Genomic DNA, 15,657 nt, shown 5'->3' on the forward strand with positions numbered 1-15,657 from the left:
TGCAATGATAAATAACCATCCAATAATTGAACCTATACTGTACCTTGAAAGAAGCAAAGTGGTCCCAGGAAATGATCTCTCCCACAGGGTCCAGTGATGGTCTTAATGATGTGGTCTTAATGAGAAATGCCTTTCAGTCAGAAGTGACTTGATTGCTGGTTGCTCATCATTGTCCTCCATAAGTTTGTCAGTGGCTTTCCAACTCATGGAAAACAAAGATGGCTAGAATAAATCAAATAAAAACTACATCGGCATCTTAATTTCACAAACTTTACAGGCCCATGTTATAGTACCACAACCTTACCTGATAGTTTTCTGTGGCATTTGCCATTGTCATAAAACCAGAGCATGCTTAGAATGGTGTCATCCGAGACCTCAATTCCAAACAAACAAGTTTATAGTCCAAAAAAATAAAAAATCCAGACATATTTTCCTGCCCCCCTGAGGACCCTAATCTGCTGACTGACGTCATTTGGTATCTTCATCATTGTGCTGAAAATAAGAGCGTGAAACATGGTGGGGTTCTTGTTAACTATACTGTGTCTGACCTAGGACCACACCTATTAAGAACCCCACAGGCTGCTGTTCACGCCTATGACACCACCCAGCCCGACAACACCAATTTCTCCTGTGGCTTCCTTTCCCCATAGAAGCAATTATCACCCCAGTATTACTTTGCCTGCTATGACAAAACGGGGCTTGTCTGTGAACTTCAGCCAGTTCAGAGTGAACCGTTATGGCAGTTTCCTTGTAATGGGTGTTGTTGAAGAACATAAGGTTGAGCAACAAATCAACGAAAACCATGCACACCATGCCGAACATTAGTTCTGCGCACAATATATAAACACAAAGTATTTCAAAAATATATATTATGCTGTACGCTTCTAGTCTCCCTCGTATCCCCTTAGCAACACACTGTGCATTCACTCCACTCCAGGGGTGTCAGATGATACACTGTATTTCTCCAATTCAGACAGGAGTAGCGAAAAGATGGTTGCGTGACTCAACAGCGCCGCGGCACACCGCTACACAGAGTGCTGTGACACAATGTGCCATGATGAAACGAACAACATCTGTGTCGAGATCCCTCCCGTAGATAGAGACAGAGAGGGAGGAGAGCGGAAGAGGCCCTGATTAAGGAGCGTCGTGCAGGATGGTGTCAACCTGCTGCGGGTTGTTTATTGGAATTGGTTTATTTAAAGCTGCTGGCAGGACACAAAGAAACGTCTCCTCTGCCTCTTGCAGTTTTCTGCAGCGTAGACAACACCTCGAAATGAATTCCCCGTCTCCCAGACAAGGTCCTGGGAGCACCTGGAAATGTGACACAGACTGCTAAGGATGGAATTGGATTTCTTCATGTCTCTCTCGTTCCATGTTGCGTCAACACCAGACTGCCACGCAGGAAGATTTATATATGCCCACACACACACACACACACGCACACACGCGCCTGCACAAAGACAATCTACATACACAGGCATACATAAACACACACACGTCATTAAATGAGGCAGCAGTGTTGTTTGTGCACTCTTCTCAGCCACAGTCTGTGGTCTGAGAGTGTGAACCCATTTGTGGGTATCATCAACCACAAGGGTGCGTGTGCAGAAGATGTGTATGTCATTATTAGCTGGGCTGTTATAAACGGAAGACGGATAGGTACTGCTCTCATGTCAGTGCAGATAATGCTACACACTCAGTCTTGAACTCACTGAAGTAGCTCACTGCTACTGAAATCCAACCATATACACCACACAGCTCCTATACACAGAGATTGTACACACATCCAGCCTTTCCTTCACGTACAGAACCTCTCTCACACATATACACTCACACACAAAGACACAGCCCCCCCCCCCCCCACTGCCACAAAAACACCTACACATATACACACAGCCCTACCCCCACTCCTTCACACACACACACACACACACACACACACACACACACACACACACACACACGCACACACACACACACACACACCCACACACATATTGGTGCCCAGAACGGGCTGAGTGAGTCATCATTATCCCATGCCCAGGGATGATGCACAAAACAAGAATATGGAATCTCCATATGCTGTGTCATTTCCCTGGCTTCTCCATTTCGTATTAAACATTCCTGCAAAACTCTATATCACTCTCATTTTGTCTAGCTTTTTGACATAGGAGACAGAATGCTCTACATTCTCTGGGTATGAATGTTTCCGTGGAATGGTGTGTGTGTGTGGTCATGTGTGCCGTGTTTACAACTGTGTATGTGTGACCACAGCTCATTATCCTAGCAGTGACCGGGCTGTAACAGGACTGACCCCCACCCTATTATCCTGTTTGTTCCCCGTCTAATTCCAGTACAGATGGATGGAGGAGAATGAGACTATTTCCCAAGGGGCTTCTCCCTGCTACCACTGACAGACTTTATTACCAGCCTACATTATTTATGAGTTAGCCAAGCTTCCAGCCACTTCAACCATATATTTGCCTCACCAGCCGTTTGAACGGTGGAGATTTCTTCTTCTTATTAGACCATGGGGATAACATGTTTTGACAACGATTCACCATGAGCCCTTCACTAAATTCACTCTGGAGAGCCACATCCGTCACTTCTAACATACATGCTGTGTCTTTTACAGTTGAATCAAGACCTGGAGGGGGCGTTGACACTCTCAGTGCAAGCTTAGATTGGTGTGTGTGCCTGTAACAGTGAACTGAGAATCGGGCATGACCTCTTAACGTTTTGGATTGTCTCTCCTCATAATGCCGCCGTTCCGCCACACCGCCCCCTGCAGGACGACGCGCGCCAGCTGTTCGCCCTGTCCGCGGCTGCTGAGGAGCAGGGCATCCTGCCCGAGGAGCTGTCCAACGTCATCCAGCGACTGTGGGCCGACAGCGGGGTGCAGGGCTGCTTCACGCGCTCCCGCGAGTACCAGCTGAACGACTCGGCCGCATAGTGAGTGTGTGTGTGTGTGTTCACTGGCGCGGCATGTTGTGACGGCTGTATGCATGATTCCCCACATGGATTAGAACACCTAACCGTGTGTCGGCTGCCGTAGGTCACAAACCCCCAGAGGCCTCGGTGTGGTTTGAGGGTGGTACTGGTATGCTGTAGGGTTTCGAATGACGTGTTGCCCTGACTTTCAGACATGCTCCCCGTTATAGGCTGACTGGCAGCCATGACTTTCAATGTAACCTCTTTGAAGGAAGCAGTACGCTCGGTGACTCAATAACATCCTTCTCCCTCCTTTCCCTCCTCCCGCGTACTCCTTCCCACCCCTCGCTCGGCGACTCACCACTATAAATGTAAATGTTGCCCGGGGACTAACGGTAAAACTTCCAGCTAAATCTCCTCTCTTTCTCATCAGCCATTTTTACCTTTTCATTTAAGACGGGGAACGAGCCAAGTATCTTTCGAACACAGGTTCACAAATTGCCATGGCTGCACAATTTCCCTTTTTTAAAATTTTTTATTGATCAAATAGAGAAGCCTGAAGCTAGGCGGCCCTCTTTGCTCCACTCCTCTCCTCTGCTCTTCTGTCCTCCCCTCCCTTCCCTTCCCCCTCCTCTCCTCTCATCTCCTTCTCCATTCTGCTGTTATCAAGTTGCTTTAACATTTGCCAAGGCAAGCAGGCAGGCAGGCAGGCAGGCAGGCAGACAGGCAGACAAACCATTGATGAGTTTCTGGAGCCAAGCAGGAACGTACGGTGTTATACAAGCGCCTCAGCACACGGCCAAGGGATTATTAATCTAGCTAGCATGGAATCTCTGCGGTCCGTCTATGGACAGCCACCTGGGTTCACATCCGACGGGTCGCGTCTCGTGACGTACGACGTGGCAGAGCTGACCTCAGGGGATGGTACTGACGGGTATTGGACTGCGACGGTGCTTGGCTCTCGTTCCATGTCTAGAGTGTCAGGCGTCCTCCCTAGTGAGATCATCTGCATGAGTGCACAGGAGATGTGGTGCAGCCATCTTGTCTCCGTCTCCGTCCATGGATGCTTGGCTGGGCCGTCCACACGCTCCCAGCTGGCCAACGCCGATGACGTCATGCTTATGTAAGTGGAGCGGGGCTGGGCGTGCGTGGTAGAGATGGCCTCCCCACGACTATCAGGGTTTCCCGCAGCACTTTTCAGTTAAGGCGGCCGCCTAAGCAACGCACGGCTGCCGCCTTAGCTACGTTGTTTTTTTTTTTTACAGCGATATCCGCCGTGTTACTCTGTCCTGTTTTCTCCCTTCCATCCCAAAACGCCAGTCTCCCTTCTCTGCAGAACGCATTAGTCTATCGCACAAACTAAACCCCCCCCCCCGGCCGGTCTGACGGCAAACCCCACCCTACCACCTTAACTAACACATTTTCTGCAGGAAACCCTGACTATCCAGCTGACTGCCTGCTCGGAGGGAGGGAGACAGGGAGGGAGGGAGACAGGGAGGGAGGGAGGGAGACAGGGAGGGAGACAGGGAGGGAGGGAGGGAGACAGGGAGGGAGACAGGGAGGGAGACAGGGAGACAGGGAGGGAGACAGGGAGACGAGGACCAACAGGCTCCTAATGACTGCTCATTGACGTTCATTTCCTCATCCTCAACTGTCATATCAGTACTGCTTCGGAGGGGGGGGGGGGGTGACTGATCAGGTCATTTGGTCCTTGTGGATCAATAGCCCCGGTCTGCATCTTTGTTCTGTCATCAATCTCACCGTGAAGGCCTGATTGGTGGGTGGGCTCCCAGTGACTGCTCGGGGGATCACAGCAGGAGGCTCAGGCGAGTCCTCCATGTGAAGACACCGTAAGTAAAACCCGCTAGAGCGGAGCGGGAAGAGGGAAGCCGAGGCACGTTGCCATAGCGATGTGTCCTCTGAGAGTCACCCATGGAGAGAATCGGGTCCAGGCTCACCACCTCGGTAGTCCAGCAGGGCTATTTATGGAGCGGCACGACTATAACACTCTGCTTTTAGAGCAGCTGTCCTGGACCGGGCCGTGCTGTCATTGTTGTCAGACACCAGCCCACTAAAAGCATTCAGGAAGATTGTATTCTTCCCCACAGGGTACTGAGACTCTCACTCAAATGTGCGAATGCGTGCGTGTATGCATTCGTGCTTGCGTGCGTGTGATTGTGTGTGTGCGTGTGATTGTGTGTGTGCTTGTGTGTGTGTGTGTGTGTGTGTGTGTCATCGGTGTGTCCCTGTCCTCCACAGCTACCTGAACGACCTGGAGAGGATAGCCAAAGCCGACTACATCCCCTCTCAGCAGGACGTGCTGCGCACCCGAGTCAAGACCACCGGCATCGTGGAGACCCACTTCACCTTTAAGGACCTGCACTTCAAGTGAGGGCTCTCAGCATTTTATCCAATCCGAACGCCGACACGCTTCGCTTAGGGGGCGTGTCCTCACGTCTGCTCCACGCCATGCGTTTCCCGAATCCACTTTGGTGAAAGCCAATTTACGGCGGGCGGAAGCCCACCTAGTCCCTCTGCGTCTCGACTCGTGTCGGCGTCAGACGTGTGCAGGGTCTCGGGCCGAGCAGGAAGTGTGTCTCAGCTCGTCCCCTCTGCCTCTCAGCGCTCTGTGCTGTGAGACAGCCCCCCTGGGGGCAGTGCAACACATTGTCATTGAAATTTGTTTTGAAAATCCCCATGGATCTGTTGACCGTTGGTTTGAACTCCGAACTCATCTATAATCCACGCAGTAAATGCGCGGTTGGAAGGCAGCGTATTTGAACGGGGTCAACGTGGTTTGGTTCCAATCCGATCGTTCGTGTTCCGGTGTAAAGGTCCTCGTGCTCTCTGTCGATGGAAATACAGATATCAGGACAGACTAATACACAGATAGATAGAAACGTATACGCTATATTAGTGGATGAAACTATCCGTTTTGTTTCCGGGACACATGGATGCAAGGTTTGACTGATAAGAGCTGTAGGCACGTACAGTAGATCGTAGCTCCTCGGGTGTTTCTCAAGAGTCAGGGTCTGGTCTGCTGGGAGTAAACAGCCTCACATAAAACGAGGATCCTCTACTGAGATAAGCAGATATGGGACCAGTCTCCAGATAAACTCAATTCCTGCTCTGACATTTACCTTCCGTCACAGGCGACCGACATCCACCATGAATAATACATGGGGACAATCGATGAGAACAAAAAAATAACAAAAAGTCTGGCCATTGTATGTCTGTCCTGTTGCTGTAAGTATGGAAACAACTATCGTACTATGACACAGCTAGAAAGGAAAACAAAAAAATGCTCGGCGGGGTACATGGGAGATAGTGACTGGGAAAGAGACCCTCTTTGCGTCGTAGGGAGTTCAGGTTCTGTCCCTGTGGGGAGCAGGGGCGCCTCACCTGGTGTGGACGGCCGACCTTTGTCCTTTGTCTGGGAACAAGGACAAAGCCTTCGTCCGCCCCTGTGGCGTTCCCGGCTTCCTTTGCTCTCTGCTCCCTCCAGCCGAGGCCTGGCCCGTCACGACAGGCCCAGTGAATCTTCATCACGGCACCGCTAATGCAGCCCCCCTTCCCTCACCCCCCCCCCCCCCCCCCCACCATTGTCCTCTCAGCAACTTAATGAAATGTTAATGCAAAAGGGCCACGTCACCCTCACGTTCTCCCTCACGTTCTACTCCCGCTCGCGCCATCTCCTCCACATCGATTATCCCCGACCTCTCCCGCTCAACCTTGCTCTCTGCGTGCCTTCCCCCCCCCCCTCTCCCTCCCCCCCCCTTCTTTCTCCCCGCAGGATGTTCGACGTGGGCGGCCAGCGGTCCGAGAGGAAGAAGTGGATCCACTGCTTCGAGGGAGTCACGGCCATCATCTTCTGCGTGGCGCTGAGTGCTTATGACCTTGTGCTGGCGGAGGACGAGGAGATGGTGAGGACAAAGAACAGCTCGACCGAAGTAGACACACACACACACACAGCGTACGCGTGCTACACGTTTGGCTCAGCTCCCGCAGCGAGATGATGGAGAATGGCTTCTTCTCCCCCGAAAGCCTTTTCCCCGACGCTACACACAGATCCCATTTTAGGAGTTTTGAGTCGTATTGCCCCCTGGTGGTCGTTATGTGTAATTCTCATCTCAAGTGAAATGGTCCTTGGCGGTGACTCGGTGCCCCTCTCTCCGTCAGAACCGCATGCACGAGAGCATGAAGCTGTTTGACTCCATCTGCAACAACAAGTGGTTCACCGAGACCTCCATCATCCTCTTCCTCAACAAGAAGGACCTGTTTGAGGAGAAGATCACCCACAGCCCCCTGTCCATCTGCTTCCCAGAGTACTCAGGTATGCTACCTTCATTCACAAGCTCTTAAGCCTCGGCACCTAGCTGATCCCCTCCCGCAGGAGGCTGATGAAGAAAGTGTTTTGTCCGTCTCTTCATAAACGGAGTGACTAAGTTCAGTTGAGTTCTGGATTTTAATACGTATTATCAATCTGCAGATTGGGAGAGAAAACCAGACCCCTGACAATAAAATGACAACACGACACCAGGCTTAGGTCTCAATCATGTCTCTCTCAGCTCTGAAAGCCGGAGGACCATCTTTTATAGGGCACAAGAATGTAAACATAGATTGTGACAGTCAGGCAGGAATGACGTTTCAACAGTGTCAGAGAAAGAGATTCACTGCTCCCAACACATGACAACTCTCAGACTAGAGAGTTCATAGTTGGACGTCTCCTTGTAGTCATGACAAGGAACGTTTAGCCAGTACTTTCTCCTGACCCCGAACATCTATTAACCCTGACACATAGACACAATATACTCTTATTAATAGCAAGCTTACATGAGAACGTACTAACTTGTATCCAATGACTAGTTCTATTGATTAGTGAACAATGTAAGCACACAGGAAATCCCAATTTCTTCCACAAGGCCCTGAATACACCGGGACAGCCAGCACTCTATTGTCAGTGGTAGTCACACAATCAAACTTTCTTTATGCCATAGCGCATTTCATACCAGGAAGCAACACAATGCGCTTCACAGAGGGGCCAAAAGTAGGGGGGGGGGGGATCAAACGCTCACGTTCGCATTCCCCCTTATGTCGTGAAACGACAACTGGGATGATTCGATCCTAACGTTCGGATCTCTCGCCACCCAGGAGCCGACAAGTACGACGAGGCGGCGAGCTACATCCAGACCAAGTTCGAGGACCTCAACAAGAAGAAGGACACCAAGGAGATCTACACCCACTTCACCTGCGCCACCGACACCAAGAACGTGCAGTTCGTCTTCGACGCCGTCACCGACGTCATCATCAAGAACAACCTGAAGGACTGCGGACTCTTCTAGAAGCCTGGTCAGTCGTAACCGGTGAGAACCCCACCTTGTGATATGGTGTCTCTGGAGTCATGGGGACTGACTACAGATGTGATGGATACATGTTGATCTCACTCGTGCAGTTCCCAATAGAAACGATAGAGGGCGACAGAGTCCAAAACACCTAAATAAATCTAAATCTGTATGCATGCAAGGCAAATACGCATTTGCATCAGATTGCTCTCATCTTGAAGACGTAAAATATGACTGACATTAAACATGACATTAAACAGGAATATTAGTGTCGTGAATCAGCAATTAACTGAGATGGGACTGAGCTCTGAAATGAGCTTGCTTTATTGAGCTCTTTATGCTGAAGTGGTGCTCAACTAAACGGAGACTTCTTATTGGCCCTGTATGATATAATGGTGTCTGGGGTTTGTTGTCAGAGTCAGCGGGCTGATCTTTGTGTCTCTCCCTCCAGGATCAGGAAGCAGTTCTGGAGCCTGCCGGAGGACAACAAGGACACATCATGACCGACTGCACTGGCACTGGAGTCCTGCTTCTATCAAGGACATCTCAAGAATGGACTGAGTGGGGGGGGGGGGGGGGGGGGGGGGGTAGTGTGTATGTGGGGGGGAAACCAAACTGAATCCCATCACTGAATCCCAACCCTTATGTCCTGTCCCCCCATGATTGATTTGATCTTTGTGTGTATTTTCTTCTTTTGTATTATAGATATTGAATTGGCTATGGCTAACATTTCTATGGATCTCCCAACTCTGAAATCAATCTGATCATTCTTTTCCTCTTCCTTTATTGTTTCAAGGTATTATCAAATGTTAGATAAACATCTTTTCTATTCATGCATTCACCTACTTTAACAGATTAGTGTTGCATCTTAGGAAATATTTCATTGCATAAAGCTTTTTTTTTAAGTGAAAATACAAACAAATAAGCATGGAGAACAAAAAATGGTTCGAGGGGATTTTTAATGATGTTTACACAAAGCTGATATTCGTAGCTGTACTATACCGCATCTGTTCTGCATGACTGTCCAGACATTACCATACATGTGGGTCTGTATTCCTCACAATCACAGTAACATTCCTTAAATAATGTCTTACGAGAAGAAAACAAGAAATGTACTGTATCACTTTGAACATAATATCTTAAAGATTTTTTTAATTATATTTAATATATGTATGATCCTAACATTTCTTCTCTTTTGGCTTTATTCCAAGTATTTTACAGTATGTTTGTGCCTTGATATCTGTTTACACCTGTTATTTCAAAGTTTGCTTTGTCCATAGTGTGAATTAGGGCTATTTTTACTCCAATTCTGTTCACATGACCTATGAAGAGTTAAATAGACCACACAGATGAGACAGAAGTACAAGGTGATTAATCATGATAGTCTTTTGGTATATATCACATTACATAAACAATTGTTTAATGTAAATAAAGATAAATAACTTGATCTCCAAAGGCTTCAGTTTAGTGTCTTTAGGAAGGTCATTTTGCGGATTTCATGTCATATTGTTGATATTTTACTTTCACATGTAATATCATTTTTCATAAGGGTCTGCAAATGTTAAAACAGGAAAAGGATTTATTGTACATAGACGAGTGGACAGTGGACAGTGTTTTATTCATCTGCTATTCACACATGGCAAAGACAAATAATTGCACCTTGCAAACTGGAATAAAGAACAATTTCAAGTCGCTTTGGATAAAAGCGTCTGCTAAATGAATAAATGTAAATGTAAATGTAACAATGCTTTTCTGGAGAATAGAAACTAATCAAGTACAGTTTATGCAAGAGGGTGCCAACCAGTATTACCAAAATCTTCCAGTGAGCAAAAAATGCTATTGCAAATCACGACACATTAACTTGCTATGCATAGCTCAAGTGAACTTGTAAGATTGCTAATATGACTGCCATCCAAAGATATCCACAAGGTGGCAGCTTACACAATAAAGTGTTGGCCAAATTGTAGTACTCAGGCTTTGTATAAACTCAAGGCTGAATACAGTACATTTATAGAATTATTGGTTAATTAAACATACCACCTAATTTACCCATCTCCCATCAACAAAAACTGTAAGTAATCCTTAATGGACAAGATAAGATGTTTCATTAATGTTAACTAAACAGTGTTCACTTTTAAATGTCAGGAAAATTAAGCAAACAAGTAGACTTCAGAAAAATGTGGAAATAAGTAAATAATTAAATTTCTAGTAGAAACGATGATGCGAGGGGTTCTGATGTTTAGATGCAGTACACAGAACTTAAGACGACTCTGTTTCAGGCGCTTTGCTATTGGTTGATTCCACTGATCGCTAACTGGCTCAAAAAGGGAAGGACCAGTACCAACAAAACACTGTCAGACTCAGACCCTCCATGCAGTCAGCACATGAACCACTGTAGGGGGGTTGTCAGAGAAGAACATCATCAACTACGATAAAACAATTGTGGATTTACTCTAACGTCCACCGAGTGCAGCATATAAACGTAAGTGCAATTGAGTAAAATTGTGTAACACTAGTAAACAATTTAAATGTCAAAGATATACGTGTTATTTATTTAACAATAACATGTTTGGAGCCTTGTGTAATATTAGCTGAATTGTTTTACAGGAATAAATAAATAATTGAAAGCCAGACACTTCTGTGAAAGCGATGGTGAGTTTTTCATGTTTATTAATTTTTGATTTAGTTTTTAAGAAATAACAGCAACAGGGAACTGAATAATACTGCGATTTAGGGCTGTACAGTCACGAGAGAGACGCGTGCTTGGCTTGCATCGAAATGCACCACGCATTCGTAACTTTGCATTAAGTGACATAGGCCTACATGAGGAACGCCGATGTGCACTCTGTAGATTAAAAAGCAGCAAGTCAGTTCCAATTCTAAGGGTCCTTCATTCCTTAATGTTGATATTCTTTAAAGGTATATAATATAGTGAGATAGCACACAGTATTCGGATAGCTATCAATGTGATTCATGGCTCTGAGCATTATCACAACAGTCGATTACCAGGCGAGTACAATGGCCTTGAAACTTAATTGAAACATGACGATGAGGATCCTAGAACGCCTCTTTAGATAGCCTATCAGACAAACTGTGTTGCCCGTGCTCTGAAGGTCTACTGTCTGTGTGATTAAAAGCATAAACAGACCCCCACACTGTTTCGTTAGAGATATGGAGGACAGTAGACTTGTTGGTGGTGGGTAGTAGGTGTGAAGGTCTCTGAGCCTGTCTAGAGCTCCCCTCTGGTGCCAAATGGTTGAGATCCCACAGCTGTGATAACATCAGGCCATGGTCACTCACCCCTCTCCCTGGGTCTGCAAGCTGGCCTTAGGAGACTGCACTGCTGGAGTCTGTAACTTTAACGAGCATGCCCATACAGCATGGAACCACACCAAACAAGTGTTGCAGAAAACATTAGCGGAGCTCGTGTTTCCCTGGGGGTTAGTAATTCGTTAAACGTTGTTAGGGCCATCTTCGATATTTGAACTGCTCTGCGTGCCTATTTCACACAACATCAAATACTCATTCCTTGATAGTCATAGTGTGACTCAATCAGTATTACAGACAATATGTGAAAATGAAATGATGACGGGTATATTATTCATACAAAGGGAGTTCCTGCGCCTATTGTGTAATTCCAGTTCCTGAGTTGATGGCACATCCTGTGGAGGATATATTGGCCCTCCTGTGCATTAGTGTGGAGGATGTGCACAGCAGAGCTCCTTTCAGGATCCCTCAGTGTAGCTGGTCCAGCTTCCTCTCCTGCTGTACAGAAGTGGAGAGGGGGGATCTCCTGGACATCCTGTCCCACAGAGCCATGCTCTCTGGTGGGGCAGGAGGAGCTGCCTGCTCCAGAAAGCTGCTCTGGGCCCCACAGGAATGTCTGGCCCCGCTGATGTGGTGGAGCCCTGGAGGAGAACCCAGCTGGGGGAGCAGAGCTGGGGAGCTGCTCTGGTTTGATCTCAGCCAGTCGTTAGGAGCTTGTCAAGGGCTGCAGGGACCAGAAGGATATAACAGGCAGGGCAACACTGGTGGCTCTTCGGGTAGAACGTGTCCCATATGGGCTGAGGACCTAACACGGTGTTCCGATCTGCATGGCTTCCCCCCTCTCCCCCCCCCCCCTACATTTCCCTGTCTGTCTCTGTCCAATAAAGCTGGAAAAAAAGCCCAAAAATGTTTCAAACAAACAAGAAGATGGAACAGAGCTCAACTGTATTGAGAGACTGTGTAGTAAATGAAATAGTAGGCTGGGTGTGTGTGTGGGGCCGTGCCTAACCATTTTTGATCTCCTGTGTTGCTCTGCAGCTGTGTCTAGGTGACTCGGGAGATTGCCTGCGGGAGCAGGTCCAGCACGTCATGCGCTCACTGCAGGACCTGAAGCAGATGAGCAGGCCGCTGAGCGACCCCTCCGGCCGCTCCTTCGCCACCGCCCACTTCTGCCACCGGCGGGCGGCGCAGCGAGAGCGCCTCACCCGCCTGCGCGTCTCCGAGGCGGCCAGCGAGGTCAGCGCCTACGACTCGGCCTGCTGCCTGGCCAGCCCCGTGGAGGAAGAGGAAGTGGAGCACGAGCAGGAGGGCTGTCGGCGTCTGTCGGTGCGAGGTTCCCCCGGCAGCGAGAAGAGCCTGGAGTTTGACTCGGGCTACTCGGAAGCGTCGTGGCAGGACGAGGGCGTGGTGCTGAGGAGGACCAGGAACGTGCGGGTGTCCTCGTCCGCCTGCCTGCGCACCAACCGGGGCCCCTGCGGGCGGATCCGCCCCAAGTCCACCTCGGACGCGTGCCTGGAGCGCTGGACGTCGTTCGAGGCCAGCGACCCCGAGGACTGGACGGCGTCTCTGCTGAGTCGCAGCAGGAACCGACAGCCCCTGGTCCTGGGGGACAACAGCTTCGCGGACCTCATCAAGAACTGGATGGACCTGCCCGAGTGTCCTGAGCCAGCAGAACTGAAGCCCAACGCGGGCCGGCGCACGGCCAAGGAGCTGCTGGTCAACGTGCGCAGGAGGCTGGCGGGGATGTCGAAGAGCGTGGAGGTCAGGGCCAGGCCGGCAGACTGCTCCAGGGTGAGCAGGGAGGCGGCGGTCCCCAAACGCATGTCCTGCCCCGTGGGCTTCCAGCCACGCAAGCCCTTCTTCCACCAGTCCCACACGGGCCTGCACCAACCGGAAACGGACTTCTACCAGTTCACCGCCCTCATGACGACCGGCAGTCGGCAGCCCATCATATGCAATGACGTCGTCGGGTATATCTGAGTGACGCGATCGATCGCCACGGACCTTTCACAGATTCGAATACCGTATGACGTTGGATATTTTTATTTTTATATGCTGTCCATATTTGTATGTCGTTGAAACTGTTGCAATAAAAATGTTTTTATTTAATATGAAAATGTGTTCATTGCATTTTTATGTGCCGTTAAAATGGTTCCTAGTTAGGCTATGTAAAGCTCCTTTACTGACTGAGACTCTGACCAGACAGCATATGCTAGTTCTTTAGTGCCTCTAACTGCCAACATCACTTCTGAAACGCTTCACTCACTCAAAAAGGAACTAAATACGTTGGGTTGTTCGATTGACCATTGTATACAGTCATTTGAATACAAATGGAAAAGTGGGTGTAGTTCCTAGCGTAGTCATGATTTGCACATGAACAGGTAGAAATCCATTGTGCTGAATGGAGCTAGTAGTAAAGAGGGTGTTATGATGAACTATCTAGTCTCCAAGGAAGCCCAGATCACAAGTGCCAGTCAACAAGCTTTTATTCAGTTCAGACCAGAGAACACCATAGAAATACCTTTTTCAATCAGTGAAAGAATAGGGTTTCAGCATCAGAATACAAGCCTGCAGTATTTACACAAGTCACCCAGATCTGAGGAGAGGGGGAAGGTTAGTGAGATAACCATGCTGGTCTGACAGAGGAGGCAGCCTGCTCCCACTGGAGCTGACATCAACACAGAGATGTTTACATCTCAGAGCATGGAGGAAGGCCACATCTACACCCCCCCCCCCCACCCCCCTCCCTCCAGAAAACCTGGAGGCTGCCTGACCTCATGCCTGGATCACTTCCCAGATGTGATTTGCTGTGTGTGTGTATGTGTGGACCATGGGGGTTTGGTACTGACCCAACAGCTGTATTCAGATACAGGTTCACTAACTGTTGGAGCCACAGCACCAACACCCTGGTCGATCTGCTGCTGTTAGCTCTGGATGCCCCTAGCCGCCCCCCCCCCCCCCCCCCCCCCCATCTGATCTAATCCGTATGCCCTGGCATGTGTCCACAGCCCGCTGCACAAACACTGAGGGGACCTGCACGCAGAACTACAGATGGCGGACCTTGCTGCAGCATCTGTCGCATGGTATTACCCACAGCCACAGTTGATAAGAACCCATAATGGAGCAGTCAAGGCTGGCCAGGCGAGGAGAGGAACACTCCCCCTCTCTTCCCCTCTCTCTTCCACCACTCTATATCTGGCTTTATTCAACACATCTGGCCTTATCTCAGCATGGTATGCCACTATATGTTTCGCGCACGTCCGTTTAAAAACAATCATCTTGCATGGTTGGAGGGGATGGATGGATCATGCTTGGAGGGGATGGATGGATCATGCTTGGAGGGGATGGATGGATCATGCTTGGAGGGGATGGATGGATCATGCTTGGAGGGGATGGATGGATCAGGGCGATGGTGCTGAGGACTGGGGGGGCTACATGCTGGTGCATGTAGGAGGGCGTTTTCCAGGAAAGGTGTCAATTACCTGCTCGACCTCCATTTCCCTTAGAGCTGCTTTGCTGTGGTGATGGCCAGATAAGGCTGGGCTATCAATATTACAAATGCTGTCTAGCAGGAATCAGTTTTGACATCTTAGTATTTAAAAACCAAACCCATCATATATATATATATATATACACGTCAATGAAAACAGATTAATCTTTTTCCCTACTTAAAAGCTTGTAACAATAACATTTAAAGCACAAGTAGAATTGGATCATGACAGGTTCATTTCAGAGGGGACGATGACGTGTTGGACAGCTGGGCGCGCCGCTCCTCCGTCCGTGCCCCTCGTCTCCACGGTCCACTCTTGATGACCTCATCAGAGCAGGTAGTGGATGGGCGGCACCACCTCACAGTCCTCGTCCTCTGCGAAGGAGGGGAACATCTGGAGCATGCGCAGGTGCTGGGGGAGGTCCGCCTTGGTGACCTTCCTCACCACGTCAGACACGCTGGGGAAACACACAGCAGAGAAACACATCGACTCCAGGCTTTAGCTAGGCGTGTCATGTGATTGCATTTCTTTTAACAACAAAAAAGGCACCGATCCTCTTTTTTATACTTTTGATCGTGTTTTTGTGCGTATTTGTAAAGCAGAAGAAAGGTTTTTCAGGAGGTGAC

At 48.8% G+C, this 15,657-nt stretch overlaps 3 protein-coding genes across 3 annotated transcripts in view; 2 read left to right on the top strand and 1 right to left on the bottom strand.

Moving 5' to 3' along the window:
- The window catches only part of gnai2b (guanine nucleotide binding protein (G protein), alpha inhibiting activity polypeptide 2b), a 31,421-nt gene extending 21,500 nt beyond the window's left edge, over window positions 1–9,921 (top strand). Inside the window, exons 4-9 of the mRNA XM_062458370.1 lie at window positions 2,792–2,952; window positions 5,191–5,319; window positions 6,725–6,854; window positions 7,111–7,264; window positions 8,083–8,294; window positions 8,725–9,921. Coding sequence (XP_062314354.1) covers window positions 2,792–2,952; window positions 5,191–5,319; window positions 6,725–6,854; window positions 7,111–7,264; window positions 8,083–8,273 — 765 coding nt within the window. The 3' untranslated portion in view covers window positions 8,274–8,294; window positions 8,725–9,921. The remainder of the gene's footprint in view (window positions 1–2,791; window positions 2,953–5,190; window positions 5,320–6,724; window positions 6,855–7,110; window positions 7,265–8,082; window positions 8,295–8,724) is intronic.
- Window positions 9,922–10,611: 690 nt separating this feature from the next.
- On the top strand, window positions 10,612–13,657 carry LOC134018444 (PAK4-inhibitor inka2-like). The gene is made up of 3 exons (XM_062458382.1): window positions 10,612–10,755; window positions 10,881–10,925; window positions 12,579–13,657. Exons 2-3 carry the CDS (start codon window positions 10,923–10,925, stop codon window positions 13,518–13,520), a joined length of 945 nt encoding a protein of 314 aa, XP_062314366.1. The 5' UTR covers window positions 10,612–10,755; window positions 10,881–10,922; the 3' UTR covers window positions 13,521–13,657.
- A 257-nt stretch (window positions 13,658–13,914) lies between these two features.
- Window positions 13,915–15,657, bottom strand: part of uba7 (ubiquitin-like modifier activating enzyme 7) — a 33,438-nt gene continuing 31,695 nt past the window's right edge. Inside the window, exon 24 of the mRNA XM_062458360.1 lies at window positions 13,915–15,488. Coding sequence (XP_062314344.1) covers window positions 15,359–15,488 — 130 coding nt within the window. The 3' untranslated portion in view covers window positions 13,915–15,358. The remainder of the gene's footprint in view (window positions 15,489–15,657) is intronic.

The sequence above is a fragment of the Osmerus eperlanus genome, chromosome 1 (assembly GCF_963692335.1).
Source record: "Osmerus eperlanus chromosome 1, fOsmEpe2.1, whole genome shotgun sequence".
Classification (NCBI taxonomy): domain Eukaryota; kingdom Metazoa; phylum Chordata; class Actinopteri; order Osmeriformes; family Osmeridae; genus Osmerus; species Osmerus eperlanus.